An 18,459-nucleotide genomic window follows, 5' to 3' on the forward strand; every position below is an offset into this window, starting at 1 on the left:
CTTCCGTTGCCATTTTCGCGTTCGACGCCTGTGCAACAAATTTACCGTGTCAACGTCGATCGATCGTGCACTTCGATGACTCGATAAATTCCTAAAAATTTTGTTCCTGACGTTTCTTGCAAGTTTCTATAGAAATTTATTTATTTTAAAAAATATTCGATCTTCTGGAACAATACTTTGATTAATTATCGATCAACAAATTCCGTTCAATGTACGATTTCCCTGTCGAATACTCGCGTTACCAGCGAGAGTATCCTATTAAATTACCCAACGACTTCATTTTTAACGAATCCGGTAGAACGATCGGATGAATGGAACGTTGTAAATTATTCGATGTATACAACAATTATTCGCGTTTGAAGCAGCGAAAGTAGTTCATTGTCGTTTAATAACACTCGGTGACGTACAATTTCCAATATTTAATTTGTGCATTGAATGACGTTCATAATTGAAATTAACGTCGTTGCACAATTTCCTCGTTAATTATGCGATACATGGACCGTGAAATCGTGTTTCTGACCGTGAAAAATTGATCTTTACTCTCTATGCGTCCTCTGTTCAGATGTTTCCGGGCTTTTATCTGATACCAACCCGTTCTTTGTTCCAGGTATGTGCCGAGAATGCGCTGAATTGATTCCGTTTCGACGAATTTTGGCTTCGGGAATGAATTCGACCGTGCTGCTGTTCCTTCTGACTGGTGAGTTCTGGCTTTTGTTAAATTTATCATCGAGCGCGACAAAATGGATTTAAAGATATATGAAAAATCAGTCGACGTAACGGGCAACATTAGTGATTCAGGAGCTCCTAAAACGTCGACACGAAGGGTGTTTTATTGCAGAAAAAAATCAATTTTATAAATTTCTCGAAGTTTCAAGCATCAGTAAAATACTCTATCGGAAGAATTTCGTGTGAAAAGACGTTCCAAGAATATTCAATTAATTTCGAATAACAGCCCCGGGTGTTCTCCAGCGCGAAAAATCAATCGAAGGCATTGGCAAAAGTGGCTTAATCGTTATCATAAAATCATAAGACCCTCCCTTGGCCCTTTCCCCCGGCAATCAAAGGTGCCCCAGAACCCTCTCGAACCGTCGTCGTCTCGAAAATTCGACGTCCCGACGGCAAATGAATTCTTCATCCCTCGTTGGGTAGCGGTACGGCGAACGAAGGAGCCAGGTAAAAGCGAAAAATGGACGGCTGCCAACGACAATAGAGAATTGGCAGCAATCGAGGTGTGACTTGTGTCCAGGACACCCTTATTCCCGCTTCCAGACGCATCCCTGTGTGACCCAGCTCCGCCGTTCCCGTTTCACCTCGATAATAGCCGACACGAGGGACAGAAAGGGGTTTGTGTATCCTGGGGGACATGTTCAGGGGTCGAGCTCTGTGCAGATTAATGGATAGATAACGTTCTTATTATATGGGGCCTCCTTAAGACAATGGACTCGGCAATCTGCGATCTTTTTCCCGAGGCTTGAACGAAGAGTAATTTGGATTCTGTTTCACGTGGAGCACCGGCGACGACGATAACATCGATGACGTCGTAAAAGGGGGAGGGAGGGGAGGGCATCCGTGCTGTGTAGCTCGTTGATTGGTTTATTGAAACATTGATTACGAGGAGGCGGAAAATTGTTTCTTTTTTTGGGGGGGAGGGGTTGAATGGCTCGTTCTTCGTCGAGCTACGTGGTCTGGCTAGTTCGGAGACCCCAAACATTCCCTGGTATTTCAAGCTTCCTTTCGAGGAAATTCGTAGACGCGTTGGCTTAAAACTGTGTTCTTCATTTATGAAATAGATAAAGTTGATTTTGTCTGGAAATTCGAGGGACGTTTACTTTCTATACGTGTCGAGTTCCGATGGAATCGGTCAATTAGTTGTCAAGCAGGTTGAAAAATGTCGCTTTAAAAACGAATTTAAAGTTTCGTCGCGCAGTGTTGAAGTAAGTGGAAAGTTTAATCCAAACTCCCACGATCTTTACGGTTTTTTATATTTCACTACACCCTTTTGTTATGGGGTAACGCTTTCGAGGCTTTTAAATATAAAATAGAAATCGATTTATTTTATCTTCGAACTAATCGAACCGTTTGATTTTCAAATAGAACGCGACAGGATCGTCGCAAGAGTGATAAATACGATCGATTTCGAGTAAAACTTCTGTTCGGAACGAACAGAATAATTCGTCCCTGAAGTAAAATATCGACTAGGTTCTACGGCGATGTTTCTTCATTTAAACGTTTATCGCGTGTCGTTCCGACCAACTCTTCCGTTCGTTTTAAATGAAGAAGCATCGCCGTAGAATCCAGCCATTATTTTCTTTTAACACCATTGATTATCTAATGATCTGGCGAGATAATCGTAGAATCTCATTGTAGAAAAGTCCTATTTACTGCCCCTTAAGGGCCAATTCATTCGGTAACATTCTTTGAACGAATTTAGAATAACTGAAAATTAAACAAAATCGAAACATACAGAAGTTTAATCCCTTGTCATACGATAACTAGCCTGACTCGTTACAAGTTCTTGATGTCAAGTTTCACGATCATGAGGCTATTCGTTATCAAGTCTTATATGTTAAAATTGACTCATTTTTATATTCACGAGGTATTCGTAAAACAAATCTATTCTATTCCTTCTACGAGCAAATTTAAACAAAATTAAATAGTATACGTTTAACCCTGAAGTGGATTATTGGATCCTCCACAAGTTTAAACTAATATTGTACAATATATGTAAATGTAATCCTCCACTAGTTCATTATTATTTAAAGGAAAGTTGATTTCCATTTACGGATTACGAATTCCGTCTGACCAAAGGATGATCCCTATCACTTGTTTTTCTATTTTACGACTGTAAACAGAAATATATTACTATGAAAATTAATACAGAGGTAAAAACTTTACAGATTGATATAAAGTAGCAACAAAAATAAATTAGAAGCACGAGAGAAGGAATTTACAAATTCCGTCTGACCATACATTGATCCCTACCACTTGTTTTTTTATTTTATGACCGTAAACCGAAGTATATTACTACGAAAATTAATACAGGCTTGAAACCTTCACAAATTGATATAATGTAGGAAAAATTATTTGAAATTAAATTGTATCGCAAGGGGTTAATGAAGACTTCTGAATCTCAAACTTCCAGACACCGATGGACCCACCGTCTTTGATCGAATCGACCGGTCCGCGAAGACTTTAAAAAGGAGGAACGAACCGGAAGAATGACGTCGTTGACGGGGTGACCACTCGTCGCTGAAAATCGATAACCGGAAAGAACGAAGAAGCCCGCGACTAGGGGTACCCAGGGTGGGGGGGATTTAAGTTTGATTTGGCAGAGATCGACTCCGCGGGCCGTGGAAGTCTACCTTTTTTTTGTTCCCCCCTCCCCATTCGCTGTGGGTAGTCGAGGCGCCTCGCACCTCGCACAAAGCCAGACACACGGCGAAAGAGGAAGAGCGTCTCGTACACGTCCATCGTGCAACGGCCATCTACGTGTAGAGCCTACGGTCGATGCAGCGCGGAAAAAGAGGAACAGGGAAACGGAACGGGTGAAAAAGAGGACGGTCACGGGCGAGGGGAGGGTAGACCGTGGAACGAGGGGGGTGGGTGGAAAAAAGAGGAAGAAGTACGTTTGGTTTGGCAGCGGGCGGTGGGCGTCGAACTCGGGACATCGCGCGCGGATGACGAGTAATCGATCACGAGCACTGTGCCAACACTCCGTACCGAAGAGCTCAGTGATTCTCATTTTTTGGTTTATCGATGTCCACGGTGGTCGACCATTCGAAAATTGCAACGATTTACGATCCCTCGAATACGAGTACTCGCGAAGTTTCGGGAGTGGATCGTTTTATTTTTAGGGAAGCTCATCCCGAAGTTCCTGCTCCTGTCTTTTGGGCGACTTTTGGGTTCGAGTCGACTTCCATTTGTTCGAAATCTTGGGATTGAGTCTATATTGCGAGTGGAGAAACGACAGGAACTGAAATTTATTCGTCGAGGTTTTGCATTTAGTAAAATAAATTTAGGCTAACCGCTTCGCGAAGAAGATCGTAAGATCGACATAGACGTCAACGTCGACTTTAGAGGATACTGATTAAAAATTTATTTTAACTGTCGGGTCTCGGACCATAAATGGAGGTACTTCGTCGGCAACGTATCGCGGAGTCTCGAAACGAATTATGGTACTTGGCAGGATGAACGATCGTCCGACGAGTCGTTCATCCGACACGCTTAAGATACGCGTAAACGCTCGAAAGGTCGTCAAACCGTGATTGTGGAAGCGGTGCAACATCCAGGGCACAGACACGACAATCAACAGACGTAAAATACATTGACACGTGCACCGGTTGCGTATTGGTCGTTGCTAGACGGTGCCTATTGATTTCTGATTGAGGCAATCGGCGATGCCAACTGCCATATCGGACAGGGCTTTTTAAGCGTACAAAGTTTCGAGGCAGGGGGAAATTATCCATTACGGGACAGAGAGATATCCTGCGTCGGAGTATTGACGAGTAAACGACAGGAAAAACCGACTGATGAGGGAGGAGGGGAGAAGGACGAAGGAGAAAAGGGACGGAGTCTCTCGATCTACCCTCCCCCCCTTTGATTCGAGCGTTCCACGATGGGAAGAATTTCATCCAAGCACTTCTTCAAATATTTAAGCAGACTTCGCGGGAACGATGAGTTGCCTTTATCGTTAATTTCGACGAACGGGAAAGTCAGCGAATCATCGGCGTAGAAAACGCTGACGGGCGTGCTATTCGCTAATTATGCCGGTGTACAGGCTAACAGAATTTCGAATCGACGGTTTTTCTTTTTTTCGGGGTACGTCGATTAAAAGTTCGATGGGGAATTCGGTTACCAATTATCTTTGGATAAATCAGAATTATTTCTGAAACAGTGTAATTAATAGGCCCAAGGGGAAATCAAAGTTCGCCATGCGTTTTGGGTGTGCGCTTTTTTTATGGTGTTTGTAGATTTTCGATGTTTATTTATGTAAAAACAACAAACATGTGAATAATGTTCCAGACTACCCGTCGGGTTTATCTTTATATTCGCAGAGCAAATATTTTTACAATAACCAGCAACACAACAGTTTTAATTCTTGCGTGCAACGAAAATTAAACTTCTGGACCGTATAAATAAATCTACAAACGCTGGTGCGTGTTGTAATATTGTTTTCCCAGCGAATTTTCGATATTTTTCGATCTGTTCGATAATACCAAAAACCCGAAAAATATGTTTTCAGAACTTTTATTCCCCCGTTTGTCCAAATGTTCGCCGCAGTTCGAAAATGGCTAAACATATTTCGAACAAATGCTACGTTATGCCTGTAGACGTATTTTCAAGTCGGGGAATGAACTACTTTCTATCAGACTTTTCTCGCGTAAAAAGGAAAAACAGAAAATGACTTACCAGTTTCTAACGTAGAGTACTCTTAATTCTAACAACAATTGTAAATATTTTTGTAGAAATTCTTTAAGCTAAAACCGTTTGTTCGTTAGTTGACGATGGTTTAGTTTACTTAAGATTCTGGTTATCGATGAGGTTCGATTAGCACAAGCCACGATACGTACCCTTCGCTAAGTATATAGAATGCAGTCCGAACAACTTCTACGGATTAACAACTTCGTAACGAGCTCAATGAAGTATTAATTGATTTCACGCAGTTAATTAACAGACAATTAAGCTGAATTACCGCGAAGTACTAATAACCGAGCACTTCTCGAGGCAAAATCAACTGATTAAAACAACGGTGCTTCACCTTTTTACAGAATACGTTATTTTCTCACTTTTGTTTCGCTCTCGAACAACGCAAAGCCACTTTAAAGGAAAACCTGTTTTCCGGAAACATTACAGAAGCCATTTTCGCAAAAACTGCCAGCACTTCTGTGTACATTATTTTCAGATCCGGAAGCTTAAATATCTTTGTTTCCTTATTTTCTTTATCCTTGTAAAACGAGCCTGAAATCTCTTACTCCAACTATACAATTATCCAAACGCATTATAGAGAAATGTTACGTTAATATTGCATTATCTGGTGGTAAATATTTGCACGAAGTTTGTATTTATTGTCCAAAAATAAATTCGAAGTTACGGGAGCAGGAGTTACGAACTGCGTCTGACCATAGGTTGACCTGTTCCACTTGTTTTTCTATTTTATGACTGTAGACAGAGATATGTTACTGAGAAAATTAATAGAGAGTTAGAAACTTCACAGATTGATATAAAGTAGCAACAAAAATAAATTAGAAGCACGGGAGAAGAAATTTACGACTTCCTTCTGACCATAGTTTGACCTGTTCCACTTGTTTTTCTATTTTATGACTGTAGACAAAGATATGTTACTGTGAAAATTAATAGAACGTCATTGATATAAACTAACGAACGTACGGATTTGTGAAAAAATCCCCTTTCGTAATTTTGAAACGTCACTCCACGTCCATCCACTTTAATAAGAATTTAAAATATCGTTGTTCGAACAGCTGGACAAACACACTCGCGGGTAAAATCTCCGAGCAAAGTTGCTTCCCGCTATTTACCAAAGGTTCCAAAATAAGTTTTGCTCGTCCCCCAAGAATAACTTCTTATTCCACGGACGAGGAGGGTGATCCTTAGTCGTGCGTTGATGCCTCGAGGGTGGAATCCAGGAAACGAAACTCACCTTAATTTCTTTATGTCTTTCGTTTGAGATACCTCGTAAATTATTCATTTCACCAACATCGTATCCCGGGTTATTTCTACACGAAACATCGTGGAAAATTGATTTATGCAAATGGACAAAGACATGGGAGGAAAGAACATTTCTCTCGTTTTCTATCTTTAATTATACATTTACGATATTCGTAATAATATTGCTCTCGTATTACCGTGGAAACAATTATCGAGTGATATCCGACTGATCGTAACAGACGTTTTTAACGTTGCTAAATAGAGGTTGCAATCTCTCGATCGAGAAGAACGAAAACTCAAGCTTTGATAAACTTCTGCATATTACATAGATCCTTTCTGCATATTATACACATACATACGTATCCGTGATTGGGAGAGAAACAATGTTATTACGATTACGTGTATGCACCCTAGTGGCCCAAACGTAAACATTAATTTATTCTCGATTTTTCTATAATTTCTGGAAATTCTATAAATCGTGTCTCGATCGCGAAGAGTCTCGTAACACTTTCTTTTATTCCGAGGTGCAGTGGGCCTATACGAAGGGCGATGGTCGCGAATATCCGGGCACAGCTGAGAGCCATGTGTAACGCGAATATCCGTGTACGTAATGCTTTCGCGAAAAATACAGATAGCGAACCACCACCACCCCGTTGTCCCTATCCCCGTGGCCATCCTCGTATCGATTTCTGGCCGATAGAGTGTCGCGATACTCGCTCTCTCCTACGTCCCCCCGACCGCCACGCCGCCGATCGCCATTCTTTGTGATTCGTGCCTCTTCTTTTTTTTTTTTTTTTCTCTCGCTACACCTACACGCGTGTACCGAGCATCAACGATCCCCGATACCGTGAACGGACATTAAGCGAAGGTACGTGTCCACTCGAAAATGGACGATTTTCCCAGTGTCTCCGAGCCCGACCGGACCAACTTCCGAATATTCCTTCCGAGCGAAAACTTTCCATCGAGACACGAAAAGTTGCTACCAGGCTTCCATCGTTCGAGATTATTCCGTGGAACGATGGTCAGACTTTTCTTTTCCAATTACATTCGTTTCGAAACTGCTGACAAAATAATCTCACGAAAATTTTATCCGATATATCACGGAACACACCTGAAAGGAATTCCAACCGCGTTTAAGTATCACGACGATCGACCCGTTTCGCGAAAGATATTTATAGAAATTTTAATTCCGAGAAACGGTTAGATGTCATTTTCCAAGCGACGTTGCAGGTTTTCTGTTTCCATTAATTCCGTCCTGCTCGTTTACGTTTCGCGAAGAATACGTTTTTAATGAGGCGCGACACCCGGACACGCGACGGAAAGCTGTCTTTTTCGACTCCATTCTTTTTAATCGTCGCTTTATTGTTGCATTTTATCCGAACGACTGAGAACCGTCGATTCATCGTCAGCAGTATTTTCGTGGGACGAGAATGAAAGTAATTTCCATCGCGGATTGAATACGAAATATTCAGGTCAGCCTTGTTTCCTGTATCATTACTCGGTTTCTTACCAAGCGGGAAAAGTTCAATAATTATGTATGTGTATAACGGTATACGATCTGCAATGGACTTCCAGGGCTTCATAAATTTTTCAATCGTCTTTCAAACGAATATTTTTAATTTAAAAAAAAATAGAACGAAGAGCATTGTTTTTCGGCGGGTTCGTTGGAAATGTGAGAATTTGTGTGTCGATAATGGTGCAGTTTAGGGAACCTTAGTCAGAAACGACGAGTTACCGATTCTGTACGGGTAATCCGAATCGACTAATCGACGGATCCCCCGACCGAAAATGATAATGGGATTACACACGCCGCGGCGCCGGTTCTGATGTGGATTGCCCGTGTTACCAGATACCCGACGCTATCTCGTAAACTAAACGGTTCGATCTGGGAACGCGGTCACGTTTCGGCAGTTGAGAACGGGCGAGGCCCAGTCGAAGTTATGGCGGCGTAAGCATTGTCAGCGAATGAACCTGCGACGTCTCGCCCTTACTGTACAGCCCTCTCACCCCTTTTCCATCCACGGGAAAGAATACCCGTGTCAGGAAATTGGCCCCTAGTAGCGCGATCGCGCGTACCCCCAGCCATGCGACGATAAACCGAATTCGATTCGCCTGGATATGCAAGAAAGTCGTGGCCAGACTCTAAAACCACGCGTCGGTCCATCAAACTGAATAAAATGCCTTTCGTGCTCGTCTTTCGTTCTTTGTTCCTTGAACAATTGCGTGGGAAAGTTCCTTTTTAGCGTGGGTACTTTATAATCGGGGTGAAAGAGTTAATGTACTGTGCATCCGTGAGGAGTTGTCCAGTGAAGGCGGTGCTGGGGACAGAGGAAGGTCTTTGCTAGCTCCGCCCATCCTCACTCTTGTTGTAATGGCCAATAGCGTCTTGAATTCCTTTCACTAGCCAACTTCTCGCGAAGACACAGTACAATTGTGAGTGAAACTGTCGAAAGGGGCAACTTTGTTGAACGAATACATCGTTTCTATTTTGTTAGAAGAATAAATAACATTATACTGTACTGTGTATTTCTAGTTCGTACTCTTAAATATAAATGAAACATGCCTACTGGAAAAAATCTACTGGAATGTAGAAGATACCACGTCCAAAAACAAAACTACAAGATAACATCATCTGTAGCCTCGATGTCACAGAAATACCCTAAAATATCTAAAAGAAACCAACACCTACCACAAGATATAATCACACCAAAGGAAGAGAACTTAAAGAGAGAGAAGAATTAAAAAAATAACAAAAATTATACATGAAATCTGAAACCCGTCAAATGGACGAGTTTCGTGAATCCAGTGTTATTTGTGGATTGCTTATTTCTAACGATGGCCAGTGATTAACGAGAGGCGTTGGAAGGCCGGTGAGAAAAGACGATGTAGCTATCGATTTCGTTGAAATTCGAGCTGGGAGGGGAGGCGGGGAAAAAGATTTACCGGGGTCGTTTTCCGTCTCAGCGAAAGTCGATTAGAGCGTATCGACGCGTCCGCGAGAGCGGAGGGCATCGTAATTCGAGCCGTCGATTTTGTCAAAATCGATTTCGTCGATGGTATTACGGTCTCGCTGGACGTTTCCACGGCGTTGCGCGACCGCAGAGGGCGTGTTGCCAGAGGCGCTAAAATGCGCGCTTAATATTTACTCCGGACCGCAAAGCGAAACGCATCGCTGGCAGGTATCGCAAATTTCATTAACAATATCGTCGATCAAACAGCAGACCGTCGATGGAACCCGGTCGCGATCGTTTCCCTCGGTTATGTTTACGCGACCGTTGCGTAAATCTAATCCGTAGAATTCGTACAGTCGCGTTACGACGCCTCCCGATACTTCTGCATCCCTGAGTACTGATAACTGAGAACATTTTCATCAAAAGTCCACCTTAAAAGTCGTGATTTTCACCTATCATCTTGAATTACGTCGGTGGTCTCTTAAATCTAACTAATAATCGCGATCGGTAGCGTCGATCGAAATCGATTAATATTTATTCCATCACGGGACAACACGAAAGTAATTTCGCGCTGGATTCGATTTTGATCCCGCGTTATAACGCACTTTTCGTTTCTTTCCGGCCCTTCCAGCAGTTTTTTTTTTTCCGCCATTTTCCCGGATTAAATCGAGGCGTGCACTTCAAAGCGCCGGAAAAACGATAGATCGAGTTCCACGGATTTCCATTTCGCGCGGCGCTCGCGCGACAAATGAATTTTCATCGGATTATCCCCCGAGAAAAATAATATACGGTTCTTCGTTTGTATCTCATTAATTAGAGACGAACCGTGACGCGGGAATTTCGATCCCAGTTTTTGACGCGTTTCATTCTTTGATCGTGAAATTTAATGCTCGTTAAGATTCTTTTTAAAATGTCGAGAAACAAAAGAATTTAGCACAGCGATATCTACTTCAATATAGTAATTAAAATTTTAATAGCGTACAATTGAACAAAAAAAATGAGAGGTATTCATGCTAGGAAGAGTGAACTTTTTCGATAAAAGTGCATAATTGTGGCGTTTGATGGTAGATGGACGGAAAATTTTGACCCTTCATTGGAAATAATTAGCATTACGAGATGAAAGAATTAGCATAGTTCATGGGTCCATACGTAAACTCGTCGAAGCCAGAATAATCTGGTTTCCCGGTTGCAAATGATCCGATATTTTCGTTTGCACGGACGCCGGGTTCGAGATTTAATTTACATTAATGAGGTCTGCGAATACATTTTCAAAAATGCAGGAACACGCGGTTGCTGGTCAAGCGAAAGAAAAGTTCGGTATTCATTAACAGGGCTTAATAAGGTTTACAAGCCGCCTACGCTCCGAGGAACGGGGCTACAGTTTGGAACGTAAACTTCTACTGACATCTTGACACTTTGACGTCCTGAAACGTGGCAAAAAAAGGCCATTAAAAAGTTTCGAAAGGCGAAAAACAGTGCAATATTTGCACGCGTCTGGAGAAAAGAATTACGTTTCGAAAGAACTTCGGAAACGACGAACGAACTTTGGATTTATTTAAATTCCAGGCTACGTATAAAATTTCGTATAATATACGATAGATCATATATTTGTATAGAAATAACGAATAAATATTAAATACAGACAGTCGAATGGGGAAAATTAATAATTAGTCGAGCGATACGAGCAATATATTCTGGTTATGTCCGTTCAGAATATCGTCGACCTTTATTTTCGACTACATTATTTCGTAATATACAAAAGAATATATGAAATTATTTTAAACAATCGAAACGAGCATACCTGGAATAAAGAGGTTGTTGGATCTGTTGAATAATCATTAATTTCAAACCTTCGTCATTGTTCCAGCGAATTCTGCGGTGGGAATATTTTTCGCAGTAAATAAAATCGCTAAAGAATTAACAATTTTAACAAGTTCGTTCAAATAAATAATTAACAGATACGAGCACATTTCCAGAAAATAATAATTCCTTAAATAAAACCTTATCTCCATCGACGTATCAATTGCAGTGTAATATCAGCTTCGAATTCATTGCACAGCCGATTAACGCAAGCTACATCGCTATTAAAAAAAAAATATCCAGACAAAACCGCGCGTGTTATTAATCCAACTTGGGCAAAAAAAAAAAGATGAGAAAAAACGAACTACAAATAGAATACTACGAAGCCGGATATACCAAATCGTAAAGCTTTCGCAACAAGAGTAATGGAATGTGAAAAATAAAAATTTGATCAAATCCAGAACGCGTGCGAATAAAAGACCCGGCCGGGGGAGGGGGGAAATACATTTGCGATTTCAAAAGAGGAAACAATAGAGCGCCTAGTATTGAGTGGCGCGCATTTTTCGCGAAAAAAAAAGAAAATCGATAGAGAAAGGACGCGTACGAAAAAAATCGAAATTCCATGAATAAAATAAACCCGGTTCGGATCGGTTTGAAAATTGCAACGATTTCGGGATTGAATGTGTGCGCCGTGTACGCGCGCTTTCGCCCGAATTCCGTTGTACACGCGGGGAATCCGAATAATGACGGAAAGCGTTCGAAACACGCGCGCGTGCACGCTTTTCGAAACGTTCGACGAGCCGGGCACTCGGTTTGCACGATTCGTATCAGATTTTCATTTCGTATCCGTCATACGCGCGTTTTCGCGTCTAATCCATCACGGCGTTAGGCACCGCGACGCCGCGTCGCGTCGACGCTCAGCGCGTCGTTATTGCGCGCTGGAGTCTCGTCTCCGCTGTCAGCTCGGTGCAACAAATCGGGTTTACGCGTCGCGAACGTACCAGCCTTGTAATCGGAGAGATATTGGAGCCTGGAAGTTGGCGGATTCGAGGATTCGAGGATTCCGTGATTCGATCTTCGGTTTCGGGGTCCCCATCCACCCATTTCCCCTCTGGGGAAAATAAAAATGGAACTCCGGAATGTGACTCATTTGTATCCCGCATTGTTATCGACGAGAGGCAATTGCAACGCGCGGAGTAATTTAAAATTCATCGTACCGATTGTTCCCAAATTTTATTTATGGTATTAAATGCCCATTAATGCAGAAAGAGATTTTGTCGATGTTTGTCGATGCAATACGATTATCGGCGGTGTTAATCCGCAACGAGGGTAGTTTCCCAGCGATCGCCCAAGTTTCGCTGGTTCGACGATCATTGTAATGTCGCGGTATGACTGCTCCCGACAGACGCTCCGGATACGTCGGGATTAGCCGGAAAGTCCATCGAACCACGGGGGGTAAAAGAGAGTCAAGTGGCCCGGTTCACCGCCTAAGCGCTGAATTAAATATAGCCATCGTGGTCGAGTGCTTCGCCGATAAGTGGACTAAAAAAGGCACCCCGGAAACACTCTCCTTCGTTCGCGCCCGATTTTCCCTCTTTTCTTTCGCGGTCTCGTTCGATCCCTCCTCGTCCGCCGCCTCTGTTATCGGTGTCGCCGAGGGCACCGATAACGCGACGACACCAGGTCAGAAGTTTAAAAAGGAACGACGAATTTAAAGAGTTCTATTTATACGGGGTTTCACCAACGCTGCCGAAATAAAACAGAAATTGGTGTCTTTCTCCTCGGGTGACAGCACCTCTCCATCGTGCAGGCTATAAATAAGTGACCGAATATCGTTAATAGATGTCGATCATTTTCTCGAGGAGCCTTGCAAGCTTTCGAAATCGAAAGAATGGATAGGTCTCGTTCCTGTATTTAGATCTTCGAAAGGAAAATTGTACTTTACGTTTGTTATAAATACAGCAGAGACGGAGGATGAATTTAATAACAATTTATCACCCAACGGAGGACGTTTCTTCCTTAAGATCCTTAGCTCGTTACGACGTTCCGTGACATAATTCGTTCCCAAGACACGTTTCCCCGGCGACTGGTAGCTTCCCAGACGATTCCTTAATTCTCGAATCGTTAATTGTCCCGTATCATCGGCGGGATCGATACGACGTAGATCAATCTTCGACGACGACGCGTCTCCGCGCGACAACGCGGCATTAAGTAATTGCAGCGCGGAATCTCCCGCGCGTCTCTCGGAATTATCATCGAATCGTGCAATTTCTCCCGTTGGAGGGCATTGTCTTGCAAGCAATCGTGATGTAAACGTACAAGGATGCATCGTCGAGTGGCGGAGTCTCCGTTTTACCGCGTCGATTCCTCGTTAAAAAGCGACGGACCTTCGTTCCCGCGATACTTGACGTAATCATGGCATAATGGAACTGCGAACGTGAAGTGTGCACACAGCAATATCTTTCTCTCCCGGTCGGATGGGAACCAGGGAGGCGGAGAAGAGTCCGTAACGGACAGAATAATGCAATAACGTTCTGCTATTATTAACGTTCGTGGCTACAAGAACGCGAGACCAGAAGGAGCTTTCGAGTGTCACTCGACCATATTTCCGTACGCGAACCGCAACTTTTCCTTTTACAACTGTAAAATTTCACGAGAACGCTATCGATTACGCGCCCCCGTACCTCTGCTAAACGTAGAACACTTATCCATATCCATATACTCCTAAAAACGACCACGTTGATCTTACAGTAGGAACTTTAAGGGTTAATTATTACTTCACAAGGGCGAGAATATTATTAAAAATCCTGGGAGTCGACACTTGGATTAAAATAAAATTATCCACGCAATAGTGATTAAATGTAAATCTGTTATAATTTGTGTTTATTAGAGTGGACAAGAAAGTCTATTATTAAAAATCTCCCAGCAATCTCTAAAGAAATTCCTCGATATGAAAAGACAAAAGTCGACCCTTGTCCACGTTAAATATAAATTTGTTAAAGTTTGCACGCGAGGAGACGTAAGAGCGCACATTTTTACATAAATGAAAGGTGCAATGGCGTCGACTGGTGCTCGATACGAGGCCGGTATTAATATCTAATCGCGTTAGTCCCATCGCTAGCTAGGTTACAGAGCTTTCAAGAAATTGACAATCGATAGACGCCGGAGCTCTACGAGGGGCGGAGGTGTTCGAGAGGCCATTTTCGATTTCTGCGTCCACTCGACTCGAGCTCGAGGATCGTAACGAAGCATCCCGGGGAACCGTCGAATAGAAAAAGCATTTTTCTCGTTTTTCTTTAATGCGCCCCCCGGAACGCGGTCGTCAAAGGGTAGGATCGTTTTTTTTTTCTTTTCTTTTTTTTTTGTGCAGTCGTATACTACATTCATACGATTCTCGGTTCGAAAAGCTCGCGGCGCGTTACGGCGACTAAAGAACGCCTTCGTGTTTACCGAATTTTTGGAAATTTTTGTTTTCATTCGTTGGACGCTGATTGTACGCCCGTGCAATCGATATCGCGACAGTGTTCCGCGTGCTCTGTGTTCCGAAGGGGAACAATTTATTCGTTCGAGTTCTACTTCGGCCCGATCGTTCGCCCGTTATTGTTGTTTCGCCGCCGTGTGTCCATCGATTCGAATTTCTCCGCTATTCATTATTTCAATAGGGGAAAAAACCCCTCGCGAGACGGGAAATAGAGTATAATGCGGAGAAGTTAAATTCTTTAGCACGGTATGGCTTGAAAAATTGGGTAGAAAATTTGGAGCGAAGATGGCGAAGCATACAGTGGTTTAATGTAAAAATCAAAGAGGCTGAGAACAATTAGGAAAATTGTAACTGACAAAACATTAAACGTATTCGGAATTCGAAATAAGACTTTGTTAAGCATATCGAAAATATAGAAGAAAAGCAATCGCGAAACGGTGCTGCGTGAATAAAATATGGTCGACCCGGTCGCTCCAGTTTCGCGTCGATCTTTGAACAATTCCAAATTTAAACTCCGAAGATCCCTCTCTCGTGCCTGATATCCTATTCTTCGAACCCCTTTTGACGTTCTCGAAGTTGTGAGAGCCAGTTACAGGCGAACGAAGTTGATTCTTCTCTCATCTTTATCTTCTTCCAGGGACGGTGTTTCTAAAAATGTCTGAAACTTTGCGCTGGAATAATACTTGGTGAATCAATCGCGAATAGATCGGCCCCGCGGTTAAATAACTCAGCGAAATTTATAATTCGCTGGTAATAACGTCTCGTCGTGCACTTTCCATTCTACGGATTAAAGTTGCTAACGGACAAACTAGTTACGTATTATTCTTGGAACGTTCGAAGCAGGAGGACCGAGCTAGCCGTAAAAATTGAATCTCGGCGGCTATGTAATGAAATAATTCATTTAGATGGGGCAATAATCCCATTTCCCCTTCTTGTGGTATCATTCATGGGAACGACATGGCCGATCTCGCGGTAAATTTTCATTTTATATGCAACGCATCTCGTATTAACACGTGAAATGTCTGTGTAAACAGAAATTGGGAGGCATTATGGTCTACATCAGTGTAGCGTAGCTTTAATAAGTAATTTCACTAGTCGAGGATTAAAATTACAACACTCGAGTCTTGTATATTTGTCTAAAATTTTTAAAATTCACGTACTCTATCCAAGCATTTCTATCAAATGAATTATAGATAAAAGTTCACTGCTTTCGTATGGATTCGTTGACTCGTCCAACGTTTAAATATCACCCTGGTAATAGCGACAGAAGTGGGATCGGCTGATAAATAATGCATTGCACCAAATCTTCCAGTCATTCGCGAGCCCAACCCAGGTCTTTAACCTAATGTTCAACATCGCCTAGAAACACGCTCGATAAAAAGCCAAGCGTCATGCGACCAATTATTAACCCCGCGACCCCAGACGCTGTGAAACTATAGTAGCTCGTCCGGGGAATAATGTATTAAAGTCGTAGTTACGGGTTCTTTGCGTAACCACACCTAATTCGCTAAAAACGTTCGACGAAACGCAAACTTTATAGCCGAATTGCAGTCCTCGCGGTAACGTTGTCTTCTTTGGTTACACGGAGAAACAAGGTGAAAAAATTCCAAATCTCACGCATTCGCCATAAAGGAGGTAATACGTTGAAATTGATATTCGACGGGAGCCCAGAAACGAACGGTGACAAAACGTAAAAATCCGTCCTGGGACAAGACATTAAAATCGAATCTCTCCCGTTTTTTTTTCCTTTGAGCAACAGCCGTTCTCCATTTCGTCGTGCACATGGTACGACTACGGGGTTGGTCTCAGCCTCCCGTAACGCAATAACGTTCGATTATTGGTAGTCACGGGCTGGGGAGGGATGCGAGCTGCCGGGGTAGATTGTAAGCGGTCTATGCTCGTATATCAAAGCTCTCGCGTATTCCACGCTTTTCCGAAGCTTTGGCGTCCGGCGTCAAAAGCCCGCTCAGCGTTTCTATCCCTTCGTGCCAAACTCCCCCTCTTGCCCTTCCTTCACACCCTCAAACCCCCCCTTGGATAATGTACAAATATGAGCGCCACGCGCTGCGAAATGGAGACCCTTGGATAAACCGAGACCTCTCGCCGACGCGGACTGAATTCAATCGCAGAACCCTTTTTAGAGATCCCGGATAGGGCGAGTTTTCCTACGGCTTTCCAAGAAACTGCCCCATTCTTCCCTCGCACGATCGACTCGTAAACCCATCGGTATCGAGAAATTACGGAATTATATTTTTAAAATATATCGAAGTAGCTTTTATAGCCAAACATCAGAGTTTCTGTTGTTTGAAGTCTTGGTAAATACATAGTTATGGGTCTCGTCTCGATATTAAAATTCCTCTGTTAATATTATTTTCTAAAAGCACTTCATCAACCCCTTGACGTACGATTTAACACCGAATAATTTTTTTTTAAATTTCTTCGTGCATTGGCCACGAAAAAGAATACCACTTTTATTCATAAACACTAATAACAGAGTTGTAAATCGCGAACGCGACAGATTTAAATTAAATTAACAACAGCCACAATTTCGATTCGTGTCATTCTCTGTAAAAATAATGAATTAATTCAAGCATTGAAAAATTTGAAAAACGAACGCGAACACCTGTAATAATAAAATCGAGTCGGTAAATATGTGACCAACAAATCTTCTAAATTTCAGCACCATCCACCGAAACCAAATATTAATTCCCACTTGCCACCACTTGTGATTGATCTGTTCAATATGGATATCATATCATACATCTCACTCGCTCGGTTACTGTTTGCGTGTTTATCCCACTGTACATACAGGTTACAATGATACATAGTACCTGAAATATTTCAATCTACACGTACACCGTTTTTCTCAGGTAAACAATTACACAATCGATGGAACAAATCGTTGTACGTCGGTAGTATACGTAAAATCGAGGTTGTCCACGAACATTCCAAGTGGAACTTCCGGGTAGTCGTTGATTCAACAGCGGAAACGAAAAGAACTCTCCGGTAGAACGATTTCCATAATTTGCTGCAGTTACGACGAAATTAAAGTCAAAAGCTCGGCGAAATTTTAGCGAAATAAACATCCCGTCTTGTACTTTGAAACGCGAAAGTCCCGCGTAAAAGAAGGTCACCGCAATGAACGCGTTAATTAAGTACAAGTTTCCTATGAAATAAAGTCGACGGTTCTCAACCTGGAGCGTCTTTGCAAGCAACGTTTTCGGTCTGTGGTTTGGATAATGCAACTTCAACTTTACAAACACACGAGCTTTCGTGTCAATTAAACGCACCATCGATTCGTGCACGATCGATCGAAAAAATGATGGAAACGTTGATTAAAATAAACGAAATGAAATTGGAACTAACATTATTGGATACCGGAACATCGAAAGACTCGACCATGCGTGGAATTTATAATTAAATGACTCGTTCAGGCTGAAATAGGTTCGATTTAATCTCTTTCTAGTTTTTCCAATTGTCAAGCGTTTCGTTAACATGTTTTAATGGGCCCGGCGAAAGTTTAATGTGTAAACGGCACGGTTAAGCAACGTTTTCTTCGAA

General features: G+C 42.3%; 1 protein-coding gene across 1 annotated transcript in view; it reads left to right on the forward strand.

Moving 5' to 3' along the window:
• Positions 1 to 628: 628 nt before the first annotated feature.
• LOC122398201 (Down syndrome cell adhesion molecule-like protein Dscam2) overlaps positions 629 to 18,459 on the forward strand; it is an 89,647-nt gene continuing 71,816 nt past the window's right edge. The window contains exon 1 of the mRNA XM_043397880.1: positions 629 to 697. Coding sequence (XP_043253815.1) covers positions 664 to 697 — 34 coding nt within the window. The 5' untranslated portion in view covers positions 629 to 663. The remainder of the gene's footprint in view (positions 698 to 18,459) is intronic.

This window comes from Colletes gigas, unplaced genomic scaffold (assembly GCF_013123115.1).
Source record: "Colletes gigas isolate AHSC1104 unplaced genomic scaffold, ASM1312311v1 Colletes_gigas_Sc00011, whole genome shotgun sequence".
NCBI lineage: Eukaryota > Metazoa > Arthropoda > Insecta > Hymenoptera > Colletidae > Colletes > Colletes gigas.